This window comes from Labeo rohita, chromosome 8 (assembly GCF_022985175.1).
Source record: "Labeo rohita strain BAU-BD-2019 chromosome 8, IGBB_LRoh.1.0, whole genome shotgun sequence".
Taxonomy (NCBI): Eukaryota; Metazoa; Chordata; class Actinopteri; order Cypriniformes; family Cyprinidae; genus Labeo; species Labeo rohita.
Window position 1 is genome coordinate 4,709,136 of NC_066876.1, and position 27,655 is coordinate 4,736,790.

Here is a 27,655-nt window from a genome sequence, read left to right on the forward strand (position 1 = left end):
AGCGTATCAGATCTAGTCCACCAAGACCAAATATAGTAACACTGTCATATCCATTAAGATGCTAAACTATTCTGAGAGAGGTCATGATTGAAATATTATATATTAATTGCTTTAATGGAACCAACTGAATCATATTTCAGTACAGAGGGGGCGTTCCAACTGCATTCCGAACTGATGTGATGAGCCCACTCACTGTAAAAATGAATTTGTTGGTGTATGTGTGTGTCAGGTCACCTTGAGTCTGGATGAGGTGAAGGAGTTTGCCTGTGATCTGCCGGATGGCTTCATTATCAGAGACTCTGGGCTCCTCATTCAGCCTCTCCAGCTGACTCAGCAACATCAGCACCCGGGAAGCACTGGGAATACAGGAAACCATCATAACAGGCAAAGCAGACCATCATTAAAGCTTACTACTTATTTAGGCAACATCAGGCAGTCAACAAACTATGTACACTGCATATTGTAAACACAGAGCTGCTAATAAATGTGTGTGTGTAATTTAGCAAACAAATTTCTAAGTTTGCTGTTAGGGTTAGATTATAGTATTTAAAAATATAGTATAAAAACAATATAGCTAGTTAACTGTATATAAAAACATAACAATAGGGATCTATAGAACATCCTCATTTAGGTAGTAAATGTGTGTTTGTGTTTATAAGAGGGGACAAAACTAACCTTTTTTCAGACGCCATTTTGGGTTTATTCATGTCTTGTCACATTCAATAAGTCGTCAAACTGACTGCTGAGGGGAGGAAAAAGGTAGAAATGCATTTAGAAAATCTAATTTAATTTATAAAGAGCATCAAGTCACACTAATGCATTAAAATCAAGCAGAGCTTATACAGCAACATCATGAAGGCTACTTCACGCAATCCCGAACCATAAGCATCCTACCTATTCAAGGATAGAAAACAGCAAGCAGCAAAAATGTTAATCAATATGAATGACTGTGTCTCAAAACCTAGTGAGCACCCTACCTATACAGCTACCTGTCTATCAGAGCCTACTGAGCGGCCAAAGCAGACATCATTGTCAGGCATCAAAACCTACTGAACTTCCTACCTAGACAGAATTTCTGGGCTTTACACCCTTTCTGCCTATAGATTGCATTTTTGGGCATCAAATTCTAGAAAGCTTCCAACATCTAGGGTATCTAGGGTAAAGACTATTTGACACCATTTTTGTGCATCAAAACTACTGACCTTCCTACTTAGATCATATTTTTGGGCATCATGGTCATTAAAGACTCTATTTTTGGGCATCAAACCATAGAGAGTGTTCAATATATACAGTATTTAGGGTATCAAAGCTCATCAGACAACATGTTTGGGCATCAAAATCTACTGAGCTTCCTACATTGATATTTTTTGGGCATCATAGTCTTTCTGTCTACACAGACTGCATTTTAAGCATCAACTCCTAGAGAGCTAGCAAATAATTTTGCATATTATAACCTACCTACCCACATAGACAGCATTTTTGGGCATCAAAATCTATTGAACTTCCTACCTAGACAGCATTACTGGCCATTATAGGCTTCCTGCCTATATAGACTGCATTTTTGAGCATCAAGGCCTAGAAAGCTTCCAATATATACAACATTTAGGGGATTTGAGAGCATTTTTGTGCATCAAAAACTACTGAGCTTTCTACTTGGATCATATTTTTGAGCATCTTGGGCCATTCTATCTCTATTTTTGGGCAGTAAACCATAGAGAGCTTTCAATATATACAGCATTATAGGATATCAAAGCCTATTTGACACCAGGTTTGGGCATTTGAGTCTACTGAGCTTCCTACCTAGACAGCATTCCTGGCTACTATAGCCTTTTAGCCTGCGTAGACTGCATTTTTGGGCACTGAACCCTAGAGAGCTTCCAGTATATACAACATTTAGCGTATCAAAGACTATTTGACAGCATTTTTGTGCATCAAAATCTACTCAGCTTCTTACTTAGATCATATTTTTGGGCATCATGGCTATTAAAGACTGATTTTTCACACATCAAACCATAGAGAGCTTACAATATACACAGCATTTGAAACCATTTTTGAACATCAAAATCTACTGAGCTTCCAACTTAGATCAAATTTAAGGGCAATCATAGCCATTCTGCCTATATAGACTGCATTTTGGGCATCAAACTCTAAAGATCTTCCAATATATAAAGCTATTTCACAGCATTTGTGTTCATTAAAACCTAATAAGCTTCCTACCTATACAACATTTCTGGGTGTTATAGCTTTTCATCCTCATAGCCTTTCTGTCTACATAGACTGCATTTTAAGCATCAACTCCCAGAGAGTTGGCAAATATGTTTTGTGTATAATAACCTACCTGCCCACTCTGACAGCATTTTTGGACATGAAAACATACTAAGCTGCCTACATAGACACCCATACTGGCCATTATAGCCTTTCTGCCTATATAGATTGCATTTTGTGGGCATCAAACTGTAAATATATTCCAACATATAAAGCAATTTGGCTGTCAAAGCCTATTTGTTTTCATCAAAACCTACTAAGCTTTCTACCTTTACAACATTTCTTGGTGTTATAGCTTTTCAGCCCATATTGACTGAGTTTGGGGTGTCAATTCATAGGAGACTATTAATATATACAGCATTTTTGGGCTTTAAAAATCCATAGATCATATTTTTGCGCATTGTAGCCTTTCTGTCTACACAGACTGCATTTTAAGCATTAATTCCCAGAGAGCTGGCAAATATTTTTTGTGTATTATAACCTACCTGCCCACTCTGACAGCATTTTTGGACATGAAAACATATTAAGCTGCCTACATAGACAGCCATACTGGCCATTATACCCTTTCTGCCTATACAGATTGCATTTCTGGGCATCAAACCTTAGAACGCTTCCAATGTTTACAGCATTTAGGGCATTTTTGTGCATACAAAACTACTGAGCTTTCAACTCAGATCATATTTTGGGGCATCATGGTCATTCTGTCTGCATTTTTGGGCATCAAACCACAGACAGCTTTCAATATATATAGCGTTTAGAGCATCAAAGCATATTTGACATGAGGTTTGGGCATCCAAGTCTATTAGACATGCAGATATAAACTGCATTGTTGGGCATTAAACCCTAGAAAGCCTCCAGTACATCCAACATTTAGCATATCAAAGACAATTTGACAGCATTTTTGAACATCAAAATCTACTGAGCTTCCAACTTAGATCAAATTTAAGGGCAATCACAGCCATTCGGCCTATATAGACTGCATTTTTGAGCATTAAACTGTAAATATCTTCCAACATATAAAGCAATTTGGCTGTCAAAGCCTATTTGTTTTCATCAAAACCTACTAAGCTTCCTACCTATAACACATTTCTGGGTGTTATAGCTTTTCAGCCCATATTGACTGAGTTTGGAGTGTCAATTCATAGGAGACTATTAATATATACAGCATTTTTGGGCTTTAAAAATCTATAGATCATATTTTTGTGCATTGTAGCCTTTCTGTCTACACAGACTGCATTTTAAGCATTAATTCCCAGAGAGCTGGCAAATATTTTTTGTGTATTATAACCTACCTGCCCACCCTGACAACAATTCTGGACATGACAGCCATTTTAGGACATTATAGGCTCCCAAACAAGGTGTCTATGTAGGGAGTCTATTTGGTTTTGAGCCACGGCCAGTGTGCAAACACAGTTCAAATATACAATGTTTACATTAGGTTGTCAAAACAAGTTGGTCATGGTAAATAACACTGATGACAGTAAAATGCGGTTTATATAATGAATATTTAATTTCAATGTCCTTATCAAATATTAAGGTGATAAAACCTCTCCTGTGTGGATTCAACACATGATCATGTCAGATCCACCTGTCCTCCAGAGAAGGCTCTGCTGTTAGCACAGATCCGCTAACGGGACAGCTGATCTCTGTCACTGGCAGAGCGAGAGTAAAACACAGGAGCAAAAATAAAAATACACGCGTTTACCAACCTTAAAAGCACGCGAGACCTGCGCCATCTGAACTCCTCACACCGCGTTCTCTTGGCAACACAGACACAAGCCCCCTGATGGTGTTATTATTTACTCTAACCCCCAACACACTCGGAAGTGAGGGCGCGTCCAGTAACAGAGCTGGCGCAGAATCCACGATCTGTACGTCATAGAACACATTAGTTTGACGTACAGATGATTTACAGATCGGCGTAGCGCAGCTCAGCTTTCTTTTAGCGTGACGCAGAGCTGACGTAACGTAACCTCGGCAGACGTTAAAAAAGAAAAAGAAAAAGAAAAAAAAATATTCACAAACGTAGATTTTTCAAATCACCCCTCCTGTTTATAGTATTTAAAAATTATTTGAGACAATACTCAAAAGCTTTGTCAAAAACAAAAAAACAAAAAAAATAATAATAATAATAATAAAAACGCTGGAAACTTCTTATTTGATAAATATAATTTATTATAATATTTTATTTATCCCCTATGTTTTATTCATAGTTATTAATATGGTTGGTTTAAAGTTTGAATGTTTTTTGTTTGTTTTTGTTTGTTTTGTTTTTATTGTTGTCTTGTATTGCTTTATTTATGTTCGTTTTGTATTCTAAATCTAAGCCCCTCTTAAAATGGATGACCTTCAATGTAAGTTGTATGCCATTTTGTTTTGTAAATTTGTAACTGTTTTGTTATACGTCAGTAAAAAAAAGAAAAAGAAAAACTGAAACCATTAGTTAGTTATTCTGAGAATATCTAGAAGTTGATGTGAAAGGAGAAGTTGGTGTTTCTCAGTGGAAGGTGATAAAAATCTAGTATTATTTATTTATTTGTTTGTTTGTTTGTTTGTTTGTTTGTCTGTTTGTAGTATTCTCTAAAAGTAAAAACTTTGAAAAATGAAAACTGAAATTTACATATCTTTTCTTTCTGTATACTCATGACATATATTACGGTTGTATACACACGCACACACACACACACACACACACAGTTTTTTTGTTGTATGAATTTTACACAGCTTTGTCTAATAAAGAAGTGCACCAAAATATGCACAAAATGATATTTTTATGAACAAAACAAACAACTTTCAACAAAAACAAAACAAAAAAAAGAACAAAACATCATTTTGACCAGATGTCATTAATATTATAAATACAGTACCATTCAAAAGTTTTTTAGTGTTTTTAAAACATTCTCTTCTGCTCACCGAGCCTGCATTTATTTGATATAAAATACAGCAAAAGCAGTAATATTGTGAAATATTTTTACTATTTAAAATAACTGCTTTCTATTTGAATATATTTTAAAATGTAATTTTTTCCTGTGATCAAAGCTGAATTTTCAGCTTTGTCTTTTTTTTTTTTTTTTCAGGATTACAGGAGTACATTTTTTCAGGATTCTTTGATGAATAGAAGAATCCAAAGATCAGCATTTATCTCAAATAAAACACTTTTGTAACATTATACACTACACCATTCAAAAGCTTGGAGTCAATATAATTGTTTTTTTTGTTGTTGTTGTTGTTGTTGTTGTTGTTGTTTGTTTGTTTGTTTTTTTGGTAAAGAAATTATAGAAATTAATACTTTAATACTTTAATGCTTTAAACTGATCAAAAGTGATGATAAAAGACATTTATAATGTTACAATTCTATTAATCAAAGAAACCTGAAAAAAATCCACTTAGCTGTTTTCAACATAATAATAATAATAATAATAATAATAATAATAATAATAATAATAATAAATTGAGCAACAAGTCAGAATAGTAGAATGATTTCTGAAGGATCATGTGACTGAAGTAAAGTTAATGATGCTAAAAATTCAGCTTTGAAATCACAGGAATATATAACATTTTAAAATATATTCACATGGAAAACTGCTGTTTTGAATAGTAAAAATATTTCAAAATTGTAATGTTTTTGCTGTACTTCGGATCAAATAAATGCAGGCTTGGGCGAGACAATGAAACTTCTTTAAAAAACATTCTTTAAAAATCTTACTGTTCAAAAACTTTTGACTGATAGTGTATAACATGTTTCCCGTATTAAAAATCTTCAATTTAGAGTAAACATTTCACACATGTAATTGCAATTCGTCAATGTTTACCTAGAAAAAATAACACAAACATAACAAACATACTGTATTTATTTATCCCGTATTTTTAGCTTTAACGCTTACAACTACATGTCCCAGAATGCAACTCACAGTGTGATGTCATTCACTAGCGCCCGTTGCGACAGCGCTGAGTATTTGTAACAGCACAGAAAGATTGCCAATCAAAAGGTATTGTATGTATTTATCATGCATTTTTTGTTATTAAATATGTATTTAAAATATTGTAAACTGGAACTAAGTATATATTTAGCAGTAATGATATATTTAATGGGTTAGACAGCTTAGCAAATATCGCTCCAGCTAATGTCATCTGGCTTTTTGTTCATGTACAGTATGATAGATCGTTAATAGTTTAGTATTTAAAATAATATCCAATTAATGTACAAGATGCACGCTTACCTGAAATTCTCAGACGTGTCGTCGACCAGTAATTTGATTGAAGGGAGGTTGCGATATTGCGATCATGAGTCAAACGTGCTGATCAGTTCAGTTAAACCGGCAGAACTACACTGGAGTGTGTTTGATTGTCTGTGCCTGTGGTCTGTCATGCTTGACTCTAGCTTGAAGAGATACCAAATTTGGACATATTGGTCTGCGTTTAAAAACTAGACAGCATTGTGAGGTACATATAATATTTCCCCTGGACTGTCTGTGTTTTTATTCCATAAATATCATTTAAACTTACATTTTAAACCTTTACCAAAATTTGCCACTATCCTTCAAAGCACTATGTCTTACCCCTTTGTCAGCAGTTGTTTTAAATCATTTAAAATGTTATAAAATGTTGTACTGTCACATTTTATTAATTTTATTAATTCAGAATAAGTATGTTGTTTTATTTTACATAAATACGTCTGTCACGCTGAATGACTGTAACATTGTTTCATCCAAATTTTGACATTTTACTTTCACAAAATTAGACATTTGACTTGTATGTAATATACTTTATTAGTATATAAAAAAAACTTAATTTGATGCAGACTCCAAAGTGGGATGTCCCGTCTTTGACCCATGTATCTTTTGTGTTTGCAGCTGTCTCCATGGTGATGAAGTCATCGGTAGAGGAGGAGGAGGGTGGTTGGGGTCTCGGGATCCCAGAGAAGATGAGAAACAATGCCAACTGGGTGGATGTCACCAAGGAATTCAAAGGAGCCTGTAAAGGTATGTGTCAGTGTGTGTTCGTATTTCAAATTTCTGGATTATTATGAGAGAATCATGGGCATGATGTAGCCGTGAGTTATTATTGGCTGAACTCTGCAGCAGATGTCACTGTCATCAGAGCGCACATGATCTCAGAATAGCCATTTTCCACAAAGCCCTGAGAAACACAGGGAGAAAAATGTGTCATGTTTATGTGACATTTACAGTAATACTCAAACCAGATTTTCAAAAAAAGCAAAAAGTCTATGTATTGCATAACTAGCAGTTGTTTATAGAGTAGTGTTGGGCGATACGCTCAGTTTTCATATCGTCTTGTCGTCAGCCTGTGAGATTGCGATACACAATATTATCGTGCTAATTTATTTAAAGGGGTCATCGGATGCAAAGTTCACTTTTACATGTTGTTTGAACATTAACGTGTGTTGGCAGTGTATGCACAGATCTACCCTATAATGATAAAAATCCATGCAGTGGTTTTTAATTAATCTTGTTTTGATGCCGGAGCAGGAATGTGAGTTAGACAAGAATATCTCCGACTGACCGATTGAGATGTTGTGTTGCTGGATGTAATAATGAACATATTTGTCGTCATTTACTCCCGACATCTGAGCTGCTGAAGATGCAGTGGATTACGTTTGTTTGTGAAGGGAATGTGCCTCCCGATCTGCATATATCCGTCTATGTTCGCATGAATCATTCATGATCCAGCTTCACTTACAGCAGAAGTGTGTATAAGGGTTTTTTATGAATATTTGCGATCGCCTTTCCTAATAACGTGCTAGTTTGCAAGTTTAGCGGCTAAATGCGGCTAAAGTAAACAGGCTCGTCACTCCACAGAGAGAAGAGAGGGGCGGGGCGAGCAGAGCTCATTAACATTTAAAGCAACCTTGACCAGAACAGGAGGATTTTTGCAGAGCTGATTTTGGCAAAGTACAAAGGGTTTTGTTTTACACTACCATTGAGAATTTTTAACCAAAGTATATTATAGACTTTTCGTTAAGACCCTAAAGAATCATATCAACTTGTGAAAAATGGGCATCCGATGACCCCTTTGATTATTCGCTTAGTTTCATTAACGAAAAGTGAACCAACACCAGTATAAAGCTAAAAGCAGGCTAATGTTTTCAATATGACTTAATTTGTGTTTAACATGATAACAATTTAATAGAAACATTGTAAGTTACGTTTCCTTAGTTATTCAAAAAGCACAAAAAGCAGCTACAGACAATGAGCAAAGAACATTAACATAATGACTAGCCTAGCACGTTTATGCACTTTGAAAAACACTTCCGGTACCATAGGTGAATACAATGATTGCATCACTGTATGATGAATAACTCTCTTTCCCCTTTTTTACACTGCACACTTCCCCCAAAACGAGCTACTTTCCCCTTCTTGCTGAACGCAATCGATTTTAACATGCTTTCGCGAGCGTCAGCAACTGCATGCAATCACAGATTGCATGCTTCCCACTCAGAAACACCCATCCCGCTCACCGTGATTTGTGCCTCCTGCCACCCGATGGAGGTGTCCTGGCACCGGCTCTACGACGAGGCCAATCTTGTCAATGCTTATGTTTATATCAGCCACCTCGCGGCATTTTTCTGAAGCGCCACAAAAGCAACTCTCTGCACTGCAATCTATTTTTGACGGATAACAATAATAATCGTCTTGCTATCGTCAAAGGCATCAGCAACCGGCGGTATCTCTGACTATCGTCGATACACGATACTATCGTCTATCGGCACAACCGTATTATAGAGGTAAAAAGTGATTTCTAAACAGGATGCAACCTTTATATCACATTACAGCCAGTGCTTTAGATGAGTGAATTATTGCGTTTTCATTGCTCTGGAAAAATGTTGATAGTAAGTACGATTCATTCTTTAACAGTGCACTGAGGCATGGCTGCAGGAATATATTTTCCTGATGTTGTCAGTTTTGCCATTTATGGTCACTGAGATCTAAAATTAACTTCCTTTCCCATGCGAACTTGAGCACATCATGAACCAACTCCAGCACTGCGCCAAGTCACCTGAGTACATTTGAGTTATCGAGAACAGGGTTTTTTTGGACAGTTATGATGTCATCAATCATGTTTTATCAGGTTCACGTATAGATGAATCTGTCCTGTACCTGTAGTGAATGAATTTGCTGTGTTCCCTTTTGCAGAACTCAAACTTGGCGAGTTGCTACATGACAAATTGTAAGTGTATTTTACTTATTAAAGTAAGACATGCACAGCTTTTACATACAGTGCAACGTTTGGTGCATGAATTCAGCATGCATAATGCTCATGTTCCTGTAGGTTCGGTCTGTTCGAGGCGATGTCAGCCATTGAGATGATGGATCCGAAGATGGATGCTGGGATGATCGGAAACCAAGTTAACCGTAAAGTCCTCAACTTTGAGCAGGCTGTAAAGGTAACATCAAAAAAAGAAAAGAGCTTATATTTAATTTTGTCTAGTAGTGAGGTAATACTAATAATGAGCCTAAATATAGTGTGTTTAAATATACACTGTAAAGTGCACTAAAAGTCACTTTCTGTCTCTCTTTGGCTGTCTCCATTTTATTTTTTTCTGTCCTATTTCTTATTCCCTCTGTCTATTGATATTTCTGAAGGATGAGGCCATACGAGTGAAGGATCTGAGTATTCCTGAGCTCATCGGGATCATGGACACATGCTTCTGCTGTCTGGTCAGTATAATATTGCCAACAGTCTATTGTGTCTCATGAAATTAAAAAATAAATGAATAAGTAAATCGATAATAAAAGTACTTATGTCTGTAATTAATAATAATAATATAAAACAGAGTAAAATAATACAAGTATTCAATAATCATACAGTACTGTGTAATAGTTTGGGGGAAGTTTGCATACGTTTTTTAAAAGGTTTATACTTTTAATCAGGAAGGATGGGTTAAATTGACTATAATTGACAGTGAAGACATTTATAATAATAAATTATTAAAAATGGTGTTCTTTTGAACTTTCTAGTTGTCCTTTTGTGGAAAAAAAATCCAGAAAAACGTAAAGGGAACCCTAGGTATTAAGACTTGTATGGCTTAATATAATGTAAATGATGTCTCTTACTGAAATATGTAGTAGAAAACCCATGAAAGATTTATGTTATTTAAAAAAAAAAAAATCCACATGCATATTTTGGACTGTGGGGGGCCATTATTTTGATTACGTAGAACGGTTGCACTTAGTAAGCTACTGGCACTGAGCTACACTATTTCTACCACAACACAACTCAGAAAATAAAATACTGATACAATGATTTACATTTAAATCTATTTGTATTTGTTTTGTATTTATGGAGGCCTTGATGCCTTAAATGTGGATGCTGCTGGAATTTGTGAATTTCCCATCATCATGACCACAACTACTGAAGAACTTCACGTTTACATGTTGTTTAAACATCAATGTGTGTTGGCAGTGTGTGTACACAACCACCCTATAATGATAAAAATCCACCCAGTGGCTTTTATTTAATCTGTAAAAATAATATCCCCTTTTTCAAATCAAGCCATTCTCAGCATCTTGTCTGTGTGACGACACACCGACAGAGGCCGCTCCCACGATAGTTGATTGACACAGCCATCTTACCTTAAACCCGCTTTGAATGAGCAGTAACAGTCCGATCACCATTGTTTCGATGCTGACATATACAAGAATGGCCCCTGTTAAGCGTTTAAGGTGTTCTGTTGTTGGATGTATTAATAAACATAGCACTCGTCATTTACTCTCGACATCTGAGCCGCTGAAGACACAGTGGATGACTTTTGTTTGTGAAGGGAATGCTCCTCCTGATCTAAACAAATGCGTCTATATTTTGTGCAAATCATTCATGATCCAGCTTCACTTACAGCAGAAGTGAGTATAAGGGTTTTTATGAATCTTTGCAATCACCTTTCCTAATAACGTGCAAGTTTTGTGGCTAAACGCAGCTAAATGTGGCTAAAGTAAACAGGCTCGTCACTCCGCATACAGAAGAGAGGGGCGGAGCGAGAAGAGCTCATTAACATTTAAAGCAAAATCGACCAGAAAAGGATGATTTTTGCAGAGCCGATTTTGGCAAGGTAAAAAAGGAGTTTTTTTTTTTACACTACCATCGAGAAATTTTACCCAAAGCATGTTATAGACTTTTCATTAAGACCCTAAAGAATCATATCAACTTGTGGAAAATGTGCATCTGATGACCCCTTTAAACCAAATGCTGTACCATCGATTTTACAAGTTAGTAGAAATAGCATAGCTCAGTGCCAGTAGCTCACTGAGTGCAACTGTTCTACATAATCAAAATAATGGCACTCCCCATACTCCAAAATATGTATAAAACGATGTGGATTTTTAAAATAACATAAATCTTTCATGGGTTTTCTACTACATATTTTAGTAAGAGATGATCATTTACGTTATATTAAGCCATACAAGTCTTAATACCCAGGGTTCCCTTTACGCAGAGCAGTGTCTGGTTGAGTGTTCAGAGCTTGCTGACTATACTGAGTATCGGTGTGTATGCTGTATTGAATATTGTCTCACTGTTGTCTCAGATCACTTGGCTGGAGGGCCATTCTCTGGCTCAGACTGTGTTTACGTGTCTGTACGTTCATAATCCGGATCTGATTCAAGACCCTGCTCTCAAAGCCTTCGCTCTGGGCATCCTCAAGATCTGTGACATCGCCCGTGAGAAAGTCAACAAAGCTGCTGTGTTTGAGGAGGCAAGACACATTTTTATTTTAATTTTTCAGACTGTTGTCCCAGTAGTGTTATTTTTTTTAAGTTATGAACAGTGTCTGGTGTGATTACTGATGACATAATATATGTAAATAAATAAAGACCCACTGGAAAACCCACAAAAAAAAGCTTTAATTCATGTAGTCTTTTTGATTCAGTGTAATGTATTTTCTGCAGTGTTTGCTGTTGATTTATTCAGTAAACATGGATTTTTCTGTTTTCCAATTACAGGAAGATTTTCAGGCCATGACTTACGGCTTTAAAATGGCAAACAATGTAACAGATCTGAGAGTGACAGGTGAGTGTAAAGACTGATTTCATGAGTGCCCTTTTCTTACCAGTTTTCAATACAGTAATGAGAAATAAATAATACATTTATCAATTCAAGTAATAGTAAAGACATTTACAATCTCACAAAAGCTTTCTATTTATAATCTTTTATTTTGAACTTTAATTTATGCCTAAATCAGCATATTATTATTGATTTCTGAAGGATTATGGATGTTTAACATTCAAAAAGTAAAATATCTGGACAAATAACAGAATTTGACGATAATTAAAAAAAAAGTATTCTTAATTGTCATGGAAATAATGTATTAATGCAAAAAACGGTGCATTTTCCTTATGCAAAATGTAAATTATGAAATTTGACTCAGAAATGTTTTGTAAGATTTTAATTTTATTCCATTTTTTTTAATTTCACAATTTAAAATTGTCACGTAGGAATGCTAAAAGATGTTGAGGATGAACTTCAGAGGAAAGTGAAGGTATGGTGACTCCATCTCAAGTCTTTTCACAATTCTCGTTAAGATTTTTTTCGTTAAATACATGTCTCTTTCTTTTTCTTACAGAGTACACGCAGTCGGCAGGGTGAACAACGAGATCCTGAGGTTGAACTGGATGTAAGAAAAATAATCATTCCCCCCTCTACGAGAGTATGTATAAAGAGATGGATGGACGGTTTGGGTTTTTGTTGTTGCTCATTTCTCTTTTGTCCTCAGCATCAGCAGTGCTTGGCTCTGTTCAGTCGTGTTAAATTCACTCGCCTGCTGCTCAGTGCTCTCATCTCCTTTACTAAAAAAGAGGTATGACATTATTAAATTCACTCAAGCATATTGCTTCACAGAAAGGGTCGTCAGTTCATTTTCTAATCTTTGATTGGTTGATTTGACATTTCAGACGAGTGCTGTCAGTGAAGCACAGAAGCTGATGACTCAGGCTGCTGATTTACTGCCCGCGATACACTCCACCATACAGTACGGCATACAGTCACAAAACGACACAACCAAAGGAGGTAACACATGTGAAATAATGGTAATCAATATAACACTCACAATAAACATTATACTTTTAAGCTTTCTGTCAGGTAGAATTTATTATAATAATTTTTTGTTTAAATTAAAAATGCAATTTGATTTTTAATATTATTTATTAATTAATTAATTTAAATTGAAATTAATATTTACATTTTATTTATAAAAATAGTTTTCATTTTGTGCTTAATTACATAATTTTTTCAATATTCTTTTCCATTATAATTATACTTTGAATTTAAGTTCATATTTTTATTTATTTTGAATTTAATTAAAATGTAATTTAATTTTAAATATAATTAATTGTTTATATTTTTCTCATTTAAATTTAATTTAATTTAATATTTTTGTTTTATTTTTAGTTTATAAAAAAAAATAAAAAAAAAAATACATTCCTTTTCATTTAATTGAATTAATTTAATGTTTCATTAATTTTTTTATTTGTCACAGCAAATTAGTATTTGTAATTGGCATTTGTAATTCCACAAATCACACCATGTTTTTTGCAGATCATCCAATCATGATGGGTTTCGAGCCGTTGGTTAACCAGCGTCTACTCCCGCCCACTTTCCCACGATATGCCAAGATCATCAAGAGAGAAGAGATGGTTAACTACTTCAGCAAACTCATTGAGCGTATTAAAACTGTCTGTGAGGTCATCAACATAACCAACCTTCACAGCATCTTGGTAAATATCTCTCAGTATAAATGCATGCTTACTATGGTTGTATTAAAGATAAATATAACTAATGCTGCTGAATGCATTTCAGGATTTCTTCTGTGAATTCAGTGAACAGTCTCCATGTGTGCTGTCGAGGTCTCTTCTACAGGTGAGACCAACTCCATCCGATATTATAAATCTCTTCTGTGGATAGGAAAAGTATTCTTAATGCTTTATTAATACGAATAACACATTCAGCACAACAATACCATATATAAAACAGGTCTTAGATATGTTATATTACATAAGAGAGACAGATTGATGAGGAAATGTATGATATGATGTTTGCTCTTGGCATGTAGGTAGTCTTAATTGTGATCTGTCTGTCTGTTTGATTATGTGATGCAGACCACGTTTCTGATTGACAATAAGAAGGTGTTTGGGACTCATCTGATGCAGGACATGATTAAAGATGCACTGCGCTATTTTGTCAGTCCACCTGTCCTCTCTCCAAAGTGAGTGATTATTTGTATAAATTATATTATTTGCTGTTTAATTTATAGTTTTTGGATAATAAATGACATCTTTTTGTAAAGGGGTCATGAATTGTATTTTTTTATTATTATTATTATTTCATAATCTCTTCTATAGTGGGCTTATAATGTTAGTGGGCTTTTTACATAAAAAAAATCTAATTAATCTAATAGCATTATTTAGTCCACTTCCAGAACAACAGTTTACAGATAATGTACTCCCCCACTTGTCATCCAAGATGTTCATGTCTTTCTTTCTTCAGTCGTAAAGAAATTATGTTTTTTGAGGAAAACATTTCAGGCTTCATACGATCCCAAATGCGGTGTAAACGATCCTAGCCAAGGAAGAAGGGTCTTATCTAGCTAAACAACTGGTTATTTTCATAAAAATGATACAATTTATATACTTTTTAATCTCAAAGCCTCGTCTTGTCTTGCTCTTCCCGATCTCTGTTTTTTTCCCGGTTCATGACAGAAAAACTCCCATCTCATGTTTTCTACTTCTGCAGCGATGTAGGATGATTTTGAAATGATTTTTGAAGTCGAGGGAGAAAATACGATTGGAGTTTTTCGACATACCCTAACTGTCTTGAGTCAGAATACACAGAGTTCAGGGAGAGAAAGGCAGGATGAGCGTTTGAGATTAAGAAGTATATGAATTGTATTTTTTTAATGAAAATAACCGATCGTTTCGCTAGATAAGACCCTTCTTCCTCGTCTGGGATCGTTTACAACCACATTTGGGATCGTTTGAAGCTGCATTTAAACTGCATTTTGGAAGTTCAAAATTGAGCACCATATCAGTCCATTATATGAAGAAAAATCCTGTTTTTCTCAAAAAACGTAATTTCTTTACGACTGAAGAAAGAAAGACATGAACATCTTGGATGACAAGAGGGTGAGTACGTTATCTGTAAATTGTTGTTCTGGAAGTGGAATTTTCCTTTAAACACTCCACTTAAAGGGGGCATGTCCCCTTAAGTCTTCAAAATAAATGCCTACTGATGTGATAACATCGTTGCATACTAAATGTGACCTTGGACCACAAAACCAGTCCTAAGGGTCATTTTGTTTTTAAATTGAGATACATCTGAAAGCTGAGTAAATAAGCTTCCAATGATGTATGGTTTGTTAGGGTAGGACAATATTTGGCCGAGATACAGCAATTTGAAAATCTGGAATTTGACAGTGCAAAAAAATCCAAATATTGAGAAAATTTGCCTTTAAAGTTGTCCAAATGAAGTTCTTAGCAATGCATGTTAGTAATCAAAAATTAAGTTTTGAGATTTTTACGGTAGGAAAATTACAAAATATCTTCATGGAACAGGATCTTAATTTAATATCCTAATGACTGTTGGCATAAAAGAAAATTTGATCATTTTGACCCATACAATGTATTGTTGGCTATTGCTACAAATATACCCGTGCTACTTCAGACTGGTTTTGTGGTCCAGGGTCATGAATAAGCATTACATGTGGAACTTTTGAAACCTTTAGTATGTCTTCACTATCACAGCTGCTGAGATTAACTATGTTATTTTTAGTCCAGTGGACCTGTTTTATTTTTTTCTCCTTCCTGTCCTTATCGACTTACTAAATTCTCAAGTCATGACGGCTTTAAGATCACATTATATTCCCATCTTGTTTTAACACTGTTTTGTTTGTTCACAGATGCAGTTTGAACAATAACCACCAGGCTAAAGATTACATTGACTCGTTTGTCACACACTGCACACGGGTTTGTGATTCATTTTAGTTAAACATGTTATTATTACAGGTGAAATGCTGTTTTTGATTTAATGTGATGAAATAAGAGTGTTATTATATGTCACAGCCGTTCTGCAGCCTCATCCAGATTCACGGACACAACAGAGCACGCCAGAGAGACAAACTGGGTCACATACTGGAGGAGTTCGCCACCCTTCAGGATGAGGTGCGTAGATTGTTTGTTTTTATTTGGTTAAATCAACAAAATGGTCCTTTTTACTTTATTGATGTTTCTATTGCCTAATTACTCTAGATTCATCAGTGTTTGTTATTACAAGGACCTTAAAGGGATAGTTCATTGAAATAAATAAAATTCTGTCATTTACTGACAAAAGCGTTTTGTCGTTTCAAACTCATGTTTGAAACTCAAATTAAGATATTTGGACACACTTTAAGGTCAATTCTCACTATTAACAAAGCATTAACTACTACTTTGCCTCAATAAACTCCTGATTTGCTGTTTATTAATAGTAAGGTAGTTGTGAAGTTTAGGTATTGGGTAGAATTAGGGATGTAGAATATGGTCATGCAGAATAGGTGCTTTATAATTACTAATAAACACCCGATGTGTTAATATTAGACATGCTAATAAGCAACTAGTTAATGATGAGAGTTGGTCCCTATACTAAATTGTTACCAGATCCATCCAGATTTTATCCATCCATTGAAAGTTCACTCAAGCTAAATTTGCAAGCTTCAAAATGTGCATAGAAATTGTAAAAGTAATCCATATCAATCCTACAGTTTAATCCAAGTCTTCTGAGGAGACACATTCACTTTACTTTTACAAGCTTTCCCTTTCTGTAACAACTTTTCTGACCCATTATGGTTAACTGTATTCCAAATGTCTTTTCATGTTGTTTTATGGTGTTACAGTGACATTTCATGTCGTCTAATGTCACTGCGATGATGTTTCGTCTTGTAACCTGCTGTTTTATGACCTGTATACTGCTATGTGTCCTCACTATAGTTTAAGAGATATAATCTTAGTAAATACCTAAAACAGAAGTAGAAAAAAAGCAAACAACTGAAATTACAAATGTGATACATTTGCAATAGACAGAATAATGGTTTTGTTGGTTGGATCTATGGACCGAATGTCTTCGCTGAGCTAATTTGTGTTTTGAGTTTGAACAAGACTCGTGAATGAACTAGGACAGGAAGGACATGTTGCTTCTTCAGTTCAACGTGCATATCAGTCTCATTTACAACAAGACAATTTTGACTATGTCCATAAACTAATGAAATGACAGTGTTGAGTGAATAATTCAATGACATAAAGATTATCTCTACCTACCGCCGTCACAACATAACCTAAACAAATCAGTAAACAAATCTTCAATCTTCAAAAGATTTAAGTCAGTGAGATGAATCAAAAGCCCCACCAACAGTAAATGCTACAATGTAAGTATACCATCCACACTGACACAAGCTAACTGTTAGGGTTTTTTTTCATTACAATACTACTTTTCAATTCTTTTTTCTATGTAAATGAGCTAGACGGACGTGTACAATACCTGTGCTCATGTCTCGCATCTTTTGCATAGTAGCACCACGTTTTTAAGTAATAAGAATTTCAACTTTTACACGCAGCACTGCTCATCAGTGCCAATTCCAAAACAGTGGGCCAATCAGAAGACAATGTAGGCGGGGCAAGCTTTTGTTTACAGTAGCAAGTTGGCATAGTGACCATTTTATTTGACTCCGCGTCTATAGAATACAAAAGACTTTCACTTTTATAGTTTTGAATGGGGAAAGATGCGATGCTCATTATGGCTGTGAAGCCCCGCCTTCTTAATGAAAGAGCCAATTTTTGATTAGTAAAGTCAGCACGTCACTGCAGCTGCCGTTAGAAGTCCCGGTTGCTACAGAAACAGTCAGCGTTCTGAGACGTGCGCTCAGTACTGCACATGCGCACTGGCTGATCTAGCCTGAAAAATAAGGCTTTTTTTATGCTATTGGAGCATAAGGAGCAATATTTACGAGGCAGTTGTTGTCAGATTTCATTGGTAATTTAAAATATAAAATTTAATCGTAAGCTTGGTGAACTGTTTTGGAGAGTTTGTTGTTTCTCCATACAAAGTGATAGGAGCTGCACTTGCCTGCCCGAGAGGCATTTCAAAGATTGCCGCCCGAGTAAAATGACTTGCCTTAAAGGGACTTTGGTCTCGCGTTTTTAGATGCAAATACGTGTTCTTGTGTGAACTGCCCCTTACCTCTCATAGTTTGTACTAGAAATGTTTTTTTTTTTTTCAACTCTGTACGTCATAAAAACGGATTGCTTTGGAAGACAATGGATCAAACTGCTGGACTAGGTGAACTATTCCATTAAAGTTTGGACATGTGAATGATCAGTCTGTTGTCATGATGTCAGTAAAGCATCATTGAGCTTGTTGGTTGTTGTTTAGGCTGAGAAGGTGGATGCTGCTCTTCACGGTCTGCTGATGAAGCTGGAGCCTCAGAGGCAGCATTTAGCCTGTCTGGGCACCTGGATCCTCTATCACAACTTGCGCATCATGATCCAGTACCTGCTCAGTGGCTTTGAGCTGGAGCTCTACAGCATGCACGAGTATTATTACATCTACTGGTACGACAACTAAACACACATGGGTTTACTGCTATAGACAGAACAGAATGCACAGGCACAAAATAACTTGCACAATGTATTTGTAATAAACAATATGGGTGCATCTCTGAAAGTTACCCTAAATGAAGTCCAAAGTGGGGGAATTAGCCAGTCACAACAGAGGTCATATGCATATAGTCTTAAAGGGACAGTAGAAAACAGTGTGTTTAATTCTGAGAGTCAGAGAATGGTTAACATGTCGTTCTGTCCATGTATGTACAGGTATCTGTCAGAGTTTTTGTATGCATGGCTCATGTCCACGTTGAGTCGAGCGGACAGCTCTCAGATGGCAGAGGAGAGAATCCTGGAGGAGCAGCTGAAAGTACGAAGCAGCAAGAAGAGCAAGAAGAAGAAGAAAGGTTTTCACAGCCAGACAGTCATTCAGCAATCTCAGTTTTCTCTGTTGGATTGTGATGTTTCAGTCTGACTCACTGTGTTTCCATTGTCTCCTCAGCTCGTCCTCTGAGTAAAGAGATCACCATGAGCCAAGCTTATCAGAACATGTGTGCTGGCATGTATAAGGTAACACACATATACACACACATGTTGGTATAGATGGTTTACAGAACTTTCTTCATAGGCATAATGGTACAAACTGTATTTTCTAACACCCTAGACCTATCCCTCACAGAAAGCTTGCATTTTTAAAAAACAAAACAAAACAAAAAACACCATTTAGTATGTTTTTAAGCCTTCTGAATTGCGGGACACAGGAAGTGTCCTCATAAACCACCTTCACATTGTAATAATGTCATTATACAAATTTGTGTGCTCATAAACCACCCAAACCACTCCACACATATAGAAAGCTGTCAACATGCAATTTGCATCTTATATAATGTGACATTTGAGACAAACAGATAATATTAAGCTGTAAATAATGTAAATAAATCGTAATCGTCACAATTTAATTGGTGGGTCAGTAATCCAAATAAAGAGTGTTCAAAATAATGAAGGAAAAAATCTAGTTTAAAACATGCCATGATGAAAAAATGCTGCTGAAAAAAAAAATGTATATATATTTTTATTTATTTATATTTACTTATTTATTTATTTATTTATTTATTATTAATTTTTTTTTACTTAAACCTTGAATACATGTGCATGTATTTTTTTCATAATGATTTCAGAATGTTTTTTTTTTTTTTTTTTTTTTTTTTTACAGTAATTATTAATTATTTATTTATCAATATCTTGAAGCTCACATTTTACAATCTGAACTAATATTTTATTTAATTATCCAAATTATTTAATATTTAAAGAGGCACAGGTTGACCCAGGCTCTTTTGTCTATGATATAATTGATATTTTATGTTTTGTTTCTGGAAATTGGTTGCACCACATGACTTTTATTTGGCAGACAAAATTTTTTTAATGAATTTGCAGTTAAGCAATCTTATTAAAAATGAAAACAAAAGATCATGCCAAATTAAGTTATCTTTAAAATTTAGGTATGACCAAGTTGTTTTTAAAAGGTGTCTTTCAGGTCATACAAGACTTGCACATGGATATTTATTAAAAGGCGAAGAATTGTAGTGTAGTGTTGTCAGTGTAAATTAATGACGACGGTTATATTCAGAGGTGTGTTTTAATAAATGATTTATTTAAAAATGTACCACCTGAATGTATTTTAAAATTTTTGTCTAGTGTAGATCTAAAATGTTTTTTATAACTTTCTGTTAATTGTATACCTTGTATAATTTATTTAGAGATCACCATGAAAATAGCCTTGATGCTGGCATGGTGTTAAAAAGTGAATGAATGAATAAATAAATAAATAAATAATAATAGGTCCAGACAAAAAAAGAGCATCAGGCCTTTGACCCTGGTACTGACTCTTCTGTCTTTTGTTCTGCAGACTATGATTGCATTGGATATGGACAGAAAGGTGCGCAAACCTCAGTTTGAGCTAGACAGCGAGCAGGTTCGCTACGAGCATCGATTTGCCCCTTTCAACAGCGTTGTCACACCACCGCCAGTGCACTACATCCAGTTTAAGGTACTACTGCTTTTAGAAAGTTTACTGCAGCTATTCTGTGTGAAGATTAAAGTAAATGGAGTGTGTCTGTATGTGTGAATGTAGGAAATGTCAGATCTGAAGAAGTACAATCCTCCTCCTCGCTCAGCGGATCTCTATATGGCAGCCAGTAAACATTTCCAGCAGGCCAAACTCATACTTGAAAATGTCACCAGCCCAGATGCCGAGGTAAAAACAGTTTATACTGTTGTGTAAACTTTTCCAATCTTGTAACAGAAATATAGGCAGTAGCAATGGGCATGGCTGCCCATGATTCAAGTGCAGACCTACATCGTTTCTCTTTTGAGAAGGTGCGTCATTCAGAAAAAAGATGATTGCAATATCTGTGAATATATTTTATTTTATTCCTGTGATCAAAGCTGAATTTTCAGCATCATTACTCCTGTCTTCAGTGTCACATGATCCTTCAGAAATCATTCTAATATTCTGATTTTGCTGTGTGTATAGCTGTATATTACTGTATGCAGTATATTGCTGTATATGTAGCATTGTCTACTTTTATATAATAGACTTAAAATTTTAAAAATAAAAAAGGTAATATTGTATTATTTTCTTTTTTGAATTTGGAATTTCATGCACACAAGCACGTATACCTAATATGTAAATAAAGCAGGTTATTCTTAACCAACGATTATATATTATAAAGACTTTTACAATTTAAAAATTGTAAGAAGTGACTGATATGCTAATTCTTGTTGTAGGTGAACCGCATCTTAAAAGTGGCCAAACCCAATATTGTTGTAATGAAGCTGCTGGCTGGAGGACACAAGAAGGAGACCAAGGTACAATATGTTTATATGAGCAGAAACAGAATTTCACTTTCATTGCAAACTGAAGATGAGTCAAAATGATGGTTAGAAGATGATGGTATTCGTAGACTTTATCTTGAATTCCTTCCATAAAACCATTTTGCATATTGATGAAATGAGATAATGTGAAATTAATTGAATCCTTGCCTGTTTTCTTTGTAGGCCCTCCCTGAATTTGACTTCTCTGCGCACAAATACTTCCCCATAGTCAAGATCATTTGAGACCGACCATGTTTCCAGGATGAACTCGTTTCAATGACATGAACTGCTGTCACAGTTGCTGAATACGTTAACAGCCATAAGTATAATTGTACAGTTAAATGCACAGAAACACTCACAGTGGTTTGAACAGTTCCCAAATCATGTTCTTTTGTTTGGTTAATGATATTGTATTAAATAAAAAACAAACAAAAAACAGTAATTTCTGGTATATTTTGTTTCCAGTGACTTGACAATGGATCTTCACTTCGCTCATCAGGTCCATGAATTCAAAGTGTATTCAGAGTATGATATTCTCATGTGATATAATTCTAAAATCCTGCTGTGCAAAACTGTTAGATTGAATCTCCACACCAGAAATATTGGATCCAGTCTCTTACCAGATCCTGTCAGAAGACATTCGGTTTGTGTGGTATCTAAAACACTCTGTGGGCCCAGGCGACCCAGCCAGGGGTGATCAGTCCCCAAACTGTGTCTAGGTAGCTTGTGTAGTCCACGGATCAGCCCTGTTGATCCACAGCCATCTTGATGCCTTCTCAGCAGCATCCATGATGTTTCTGATGGCTTTATTCTTGTGCAGTCCCCTCATTCCCAAAAGCTTGAGGGCCCTACATAACAACTGGCTGGCAAAACCTTGGCAGCCAACCTCGATGGGGAAGCAGCAGGTCTTCCATCCCCTGTTCCGACATTCGCTTGCCAATTCCTCGTGCTTAGCCCTCTTCCGTTTAAACGACTCCTCCATCCGGTCTTTCCAGGGCTTGGTTAATTCCAGTAGGACCATCTGCCTTGATGATTCTGAAAATAGGACCATGTCAGGCCTAAGTGTGGTTGTGGCGATGGTTTCTGGGATTTTGAGCTGCTTTCCCAAATCAACCTTTAACTGCCAGTCTCTAGCTGTTGCCAGGAGTCCACCCGCTAAGTTCCTGCTCCCTGATGGTTTCTCTCCAGCCTTGATAAACGCAATTGTACACTATGCTGGCTGCTGGTGCTTGCTGAGAGAGATCCCTGTGCTGATCGTTCCAGCAATTGCTCTTAACACCTGATCATGGCGCCACCGATAACGCCTCTCTCCCAGGGCCTTCGGGCAGCAGCTTAGTATGTGCTCCAGGGATCCTCTTTTTTGGCATAGAAGGCATGCAGGGGTGTCTTTCAGGCTCCAGGCAAAGAGGTTAGTTGGACTGGGGAGGACATCATAGGGTTCCCACGCTTCTTGAAAGTACTTGAATATCAGATACATGGATTCAAAACCTGGAAAGTACTTGAAAACAAATATAGGTCCTTGAAAGTGCTTAAAATAAATTTGAAATAAATTTTGTTTAGTGAATGGTGCTATTTCAAAAAATGTTGCTGTATGCGCAGTCAAAGACTAAATGAAATGGGGTAGCATGTGAGCTGATGCGCACATTGCGCAACCCTCCATGAACCTATGGAGAAGCAGTGCACTCATTAAACCTGAACATACACAAGCCACTTTTGTGTTCTTCTGTGCCACAGAAATAAAAAAAAAGCTTATAAACATATATATTTTTTTGATTAAAAATTAGAATTAAAATGCCTCTACAGAGGTAAAAACAAAACTTCCTGTAAATCACTTTAAGGAGTCAAATATCGTCTTGTAATGAGAAGGCTAATATTTGATCATAATTTGATTATTGATTAGAAGGTGCTCCTGAAATTTTTGACTGTGCTCCTAGTTTCCTTTTAGAATTAGGAGCGCTTTTATAAAAAGACTAAATGTAGAGCCCTGTTTAACCATTTTTATTAATTTAAAAATTGAGAAAAATGCTGGTGATACTGCGGGGGAGGCTCAACCACCTACATAGAGAGTGGTTGATCTTCCTCTTAAAGCTTTTGACAGTGGTTAAGAGAAAGTCGTAAACAAGCAGTGGCCATAGGAGTCATGGCAGAATGGCATGCTGGTAAATCAAGGCTTTAAACTTCCCTGGCAACCCTGACTTGTCCACTGCAGTAATCCAGGTGTGCAACTCTCAGTGTGGCTGTGTCCTTAAGTGTGCTTTTGAAGACTTTTCCCAGGCTCTTAACCTGCTTCTCAGTGATTGATGGAATTTGCAGTCCTCTAAGGCAGAAACGGAACTTGTCGGTTACGTTTCCCTTTCTCAACACAAGGGATCGGGGCTTTTCTGGCTTAAAGTCCATTCGGGCACAACTGATGAGGCGTTCCAAACCTTGGAGCATCCACCTACAGCCTGGTACGGATCTTGTGGTTACCGTCGGATCGTCCATGAATGCTCTGATGGGGGCTGTCGGACACCTGACCGCTTAAGTGGGCCTCTGCATTCCACCTCTGCTGACTTAACATATTCATAGCCAAGGCAAACAGGATCACTAAGATGGTGCACCCTGTGATTATTCCTTTCTCCAGTCTGTGAAAAGCAGAGGTAACTCTTAACTTAAAGCGGCTATAGTAGTTCAAAATGAGGTCCCTGATCTTTTCTGGAAAATGGTGTCAGGTCAGTGAGGTTTCCACCACCTTGTGCAGGATTGACCCACAAGCATTGGCGAGATCGAGCCACAGCCACAGCAATTCATGGAAAGATGGCAAAATTGAATTGTATTAAACATGAAGAGTTCAGATGCAAAAGCCTCTAAATCCATCTGATGTCTTTCTTTAAAAAATGCATTTGTATCAGGCTCCGATGTATAGGTTTTTTATGTAAGTACCGGCACTTCTGACTGGGCTGAGGCTGGGTTTTAAGCGAGTTTGAAGTAAAAGTATTTGATGGATGTATAGTATGTGTTGAGAATTCACTCAGTATCATTATCTCATTTTTGACCGAGATGGCAATTAGGGGGTTTTGCATCTGAAATCTTCATATACTTAATAAAAACAGGGAAATACATGTCATCAATATCTGTAAAACAAGTATATTTGCCCATTTTGTTTAAATGAAGGATTGCAGAAATGAATACACCCTAGATTTAATTCAACAAATCTATAATATTTCCACATAGGTGCTCAGGAGTTTTAAGATGAAGTAAAATGAAGGATTTTTACCTTGGGAGAGTGCATATTGTCATTGTCATATTGGAAAGAATGCCCAACATTACAGGGAATGAGTAGAGGGTAGTTTCAAGTTTTTGTATTACATCACACAGTAGTGTGTGAATTGATGACAGCATATATAAAGCAGAACTCTCACACCATCAGAACTCATTCATCCCAATAGAGCTTTACTACCACTGAACGTCACTGTGGGAACCATACACTTTTCACTGTACTCCTCCTCTAGCAACACCAGAACATTTCAGATGCTGTTAGATTTAAAATAATTGACTTGGTCTTATGATATCTGACTTTCCAGAAGCCTGTATTTTGTAAATATGAATTTGTTGTGCTTTGGCTACAGTAGTGTTCTGGTGTGGAGAAACAACCATGCATGTCACTTCTGCAGGCTGCATCTTACTCTGTGAGATAAATGCCAGCTCCAACTTCCACCCAAGTACAGAATTCACCTCACCTTTCACATTTCCCTCCTTAAACATTTTCTCCTTGTGCACCAGGACCCACTGAATTGGATGAACCTCCTCCAAAAATCCTCAATCAACTGTCTATCTGTCAGGTCAGAGACATCCTGGACTCGCTGTGGCAGAGGTTGCCAGCTGGAGTACTTGGTTGACTGGGAAGGATATAGACTGAAGGAAAGATCCTGGGTGGCCCATGAATATATCCTTGACCCCATGCTACTGGAAGAGTTCCATCATACCCATCCCAATCGTCCCGCACCCAGAGGCCGTGGCAACTGTCAGGAGCCGCCCCTGGAGGAGAGGGTAATGTCAACGAATCCATGCAGTCACAGCCTTTACGGTCACCAGCCACAATACACAACAGTTCACGCTCACCTGAGTACTAGGGCTGTAAACCTTTAGGTAAGCACTGAATCGATTCGATTTACGATTCATAGGTTTTTTACAATAAAATTTGATGCAATTCGATTTAACGATTCGATTTGGCATTCTTTAAGTGTATTCACAGGATTATTTAGAAGCTTAAATTCTTTATATGCTTAGTTAGGGACAAATTACACTGCAACCTTTATGTTAAGTAAAGGGCAAAAAAAAAAAATATTTTGTCTACTGTTAGATGTTAGTTTAATGATGCTATGGCATGACATATAGCATATGTAGAAATTTACCCTAGTGAAATGTAATACATTCAAAATACATTTATTTCAAACTAAGTATAGTTCAAATCTCTTAACATATTTATTGATATATCCTTCGAGACTTATTGATTATAAAAAATATAATTAAACTTTATTTTGAGTACTGCTTGTGCACAATGCACATTTCCTTAATATTAAGCCTAAAATGTATTTTAATGTCACTATTGCCTCACCACTGAGGATTGTATGATCTTTGATCTTTAAATGCAAGACATTTAAAGTGTGCCTGAAATACTTGGAATAGTTCTACTTTAGCACAATCAAATATACTTCAGTTTATTTGGACTTTGACACAATACTTCAAATTTACACGTATAGGCTACGAAAAAGTACAATTGCAAGGTATTTTTATAACATTTTATAATATTTATTTGTAGTATACTTTGCATAAAATAAATTTATTTCAAATTCATTTTAGTATATTTATTTCTCACTAAGCCAAGATTTAAAAAAAAAAAAAAAACGCTTTAAATCATTTTAACCATTGTGTAGCATACTGTGAATGTATAGGGTAACATTTTATGTCAGACATAAAATAAAATGTTACAGCATTTGAACTTTTCCTTTCTATCGGCGAATGATGATTCTTTTTTTTGTTATAATGCTTTATTATTCCAATGGCAAATGATGATGCCCAACCCTGTTCTGGAGATCTACCTTCCTGCAGAGTTTAGTTCCAACCCTGATCAAACACACCTGTCTGCAATTATCAAGTGCCCCTTCAGATTCTAATTAGTTGGTTCAGGTGTGTTTGATCAGGGTTGGAGCTGAATTCTGCAGGAAGGTAGATCTCCAGGAACAGGGTTGACCTCAATTTATTTTTTGGTAAACAGTGTAAACCTTCATTTAGTGTAGAGCAACTCACTACATTTTCCAAGTAGCTTGTCCAACACTGTGAATAATGTTGTTAATTTGTATTTTCTTGGTGCACAAAAAGTATTTTCATAGCTTCATAAAATTACAGATGAACTATTGATGTCACATGGACCATTTTAATGATGTCTTTACTAAGTTTTTACTTAAGTTATTTTAGTTGCGTTGCAGTCTATGCAGTCAGAAAGCTCTCAGACTGCATCAAACATATCTTTATTTGTGTTCCAAAAATGAACAATCATTACGACACGACAATCATTACGAGTAATGACAGAATTTTCATTTTTGGGTGAACTAACTTTAAAGCTTAATGACAATACACACAGCTTAGAGTATATAAACGAGGCAACAAAAAGACACATGTATTAAACAACCTCAGTCGAGGCAAAATACTATATGTCTTGATCCATACACATTCTCTGACTGAAGATGTCTTTGTAATGTTTGTGAAGTAACAACAAAACTTAACTGCATTTCCTGTGTGATTACGTAAGATTGGCTGAAGCAAGTTAAGTTTCGTTTCTAAAGAAGAGGTCATTAGACATGGCTCACAGTCTTCACAAGACACAGCAGAAGAACATCACACTTGGATTGATAACATAAACTTCACAAAATATAAAAACCAAAGTAAGTAGACAATTT

The 27,655-nt window shown here is 36.0% G+C and overlaps 2 protein-coding genes and 1 pseudogene across 5 annotated transcripts in view; 1 reads left to right on the forward strand and 2 right to left on the reverse strand.

Annotated features, from left to right (window-relative positions):
• The window catches only part of agtpbp1 (ATP/GTP binding carboxypeptidase 1), a 51,613-nt gene extending 47,479 nt beyond the window's left edge, over positions 1–4,134 (reverse strand). The window contains exons 1-3 of one of the 2 annotated variants that reach the window (XM_051116916.1): positions 3,975–4,134; positions 676–742; positions 235–356 (exon numbers count right to left, since the gene is read on the reverse strand). In XM_051116916.1, coding sequence (XP_050972873.1) covers positions 235–356; positions 676–707 — 154 coding nt within the window. In that variant the 5' untranslated portion in view covers positions 708–742; positions 3,975–4,134. The remainder of the gene's footprint in view (positions 1–234; positions 357–675; positions 743–3,974) is intronic. The other variant, XM_051116917.1, reaches the window with a different exon arrangement.
• Positions 245–27,640, forward strand: naa35 (N-alpha-acetyltransferase 35, NatC auxiliary subunit). 3 transcript variants are annotated; one of them, XM_051116923.1, is made up of 25 exons: positions 245–384; positions 7,119–7,247; positions 9,420–9,453; positions 9,556–9,670; positions 9,870–9,944; positions 11,807–11,974; positions 12,222–12,288; positions 12,714–12,757; positions 12,842–12,892; positions 12,992–13,075; positions 13,170–13,284; positions 13,813–13,991; positions 14,074–14,133; positions 14,373–14,479; positions 16,169–16,235; positions 16,332–16,430; positions 18,673–18,851; positions 19,113–19,249; positions 19,345–19,412; positions 20,749–20,889; positions 20,974–21,096; positions 21,630–21,710; positions 21,900–22,241; positions 25,479–25,844; positions 27,508–27,640. In XM_051116923.1, exons 2-23 carry the CDS (start codon positions 7,127–7,129, stop codon positions 21,957–21,959), a joined length of 2,175 nt encoding a protein of 724 aa, XP_050972880.1. In that variant the 5' UTR covers positions 245–384; positions 7,119–7,126; the 3' UTR covers positions 21,960–22,241; positions 25,479–25,844; positions 27,508–27,640. The 3 variants fall into 3 exon arrangements, with proteins under 3 accessions (XP_050972880.1, XP_050972878.1, XP_050972879.1); XM_051116921.1 differs by having other exon boundaries at positions 25,479–25,745; XM_051116922.1 differs by lacking the exon at positions 245–384 and adding an exon at positions 6,162–6,254 and having other exon boundaries at positions 25,479–25,745.
• LOC127169872 (uncharacterized) lies at positions 22,414–24,486 on the reverse strand (annotated as a pseudogene).
• Positions 27,641–27,655: the final 15 nt, after the last annotated feature.

Bases quoted from the DNA above. Each gene is read 5' to 3' on its own strand.
- naa35 (XM_051116923.1), top strand. From the start codon at position 7,127: ATGGTGATGAAGTCATCGGTAGAGGAGGAGGAGGGTGGTTGGGGTCTC. The intron at 13,992-14,073 runs GTAAATATCTCT...AATGCATTTCAG, and splicing joins CCAACCTTCACAGCATCTTG to GATTTCTTCTGTGAATTCAG. The intron at 21,097-21,629 runs GTAAAAACAGTT...TTCTTGTTGTAG, and splicing joins TCACCAGCCCAGATGCCGAG to GTGAACCGCATCTTAAAAGT.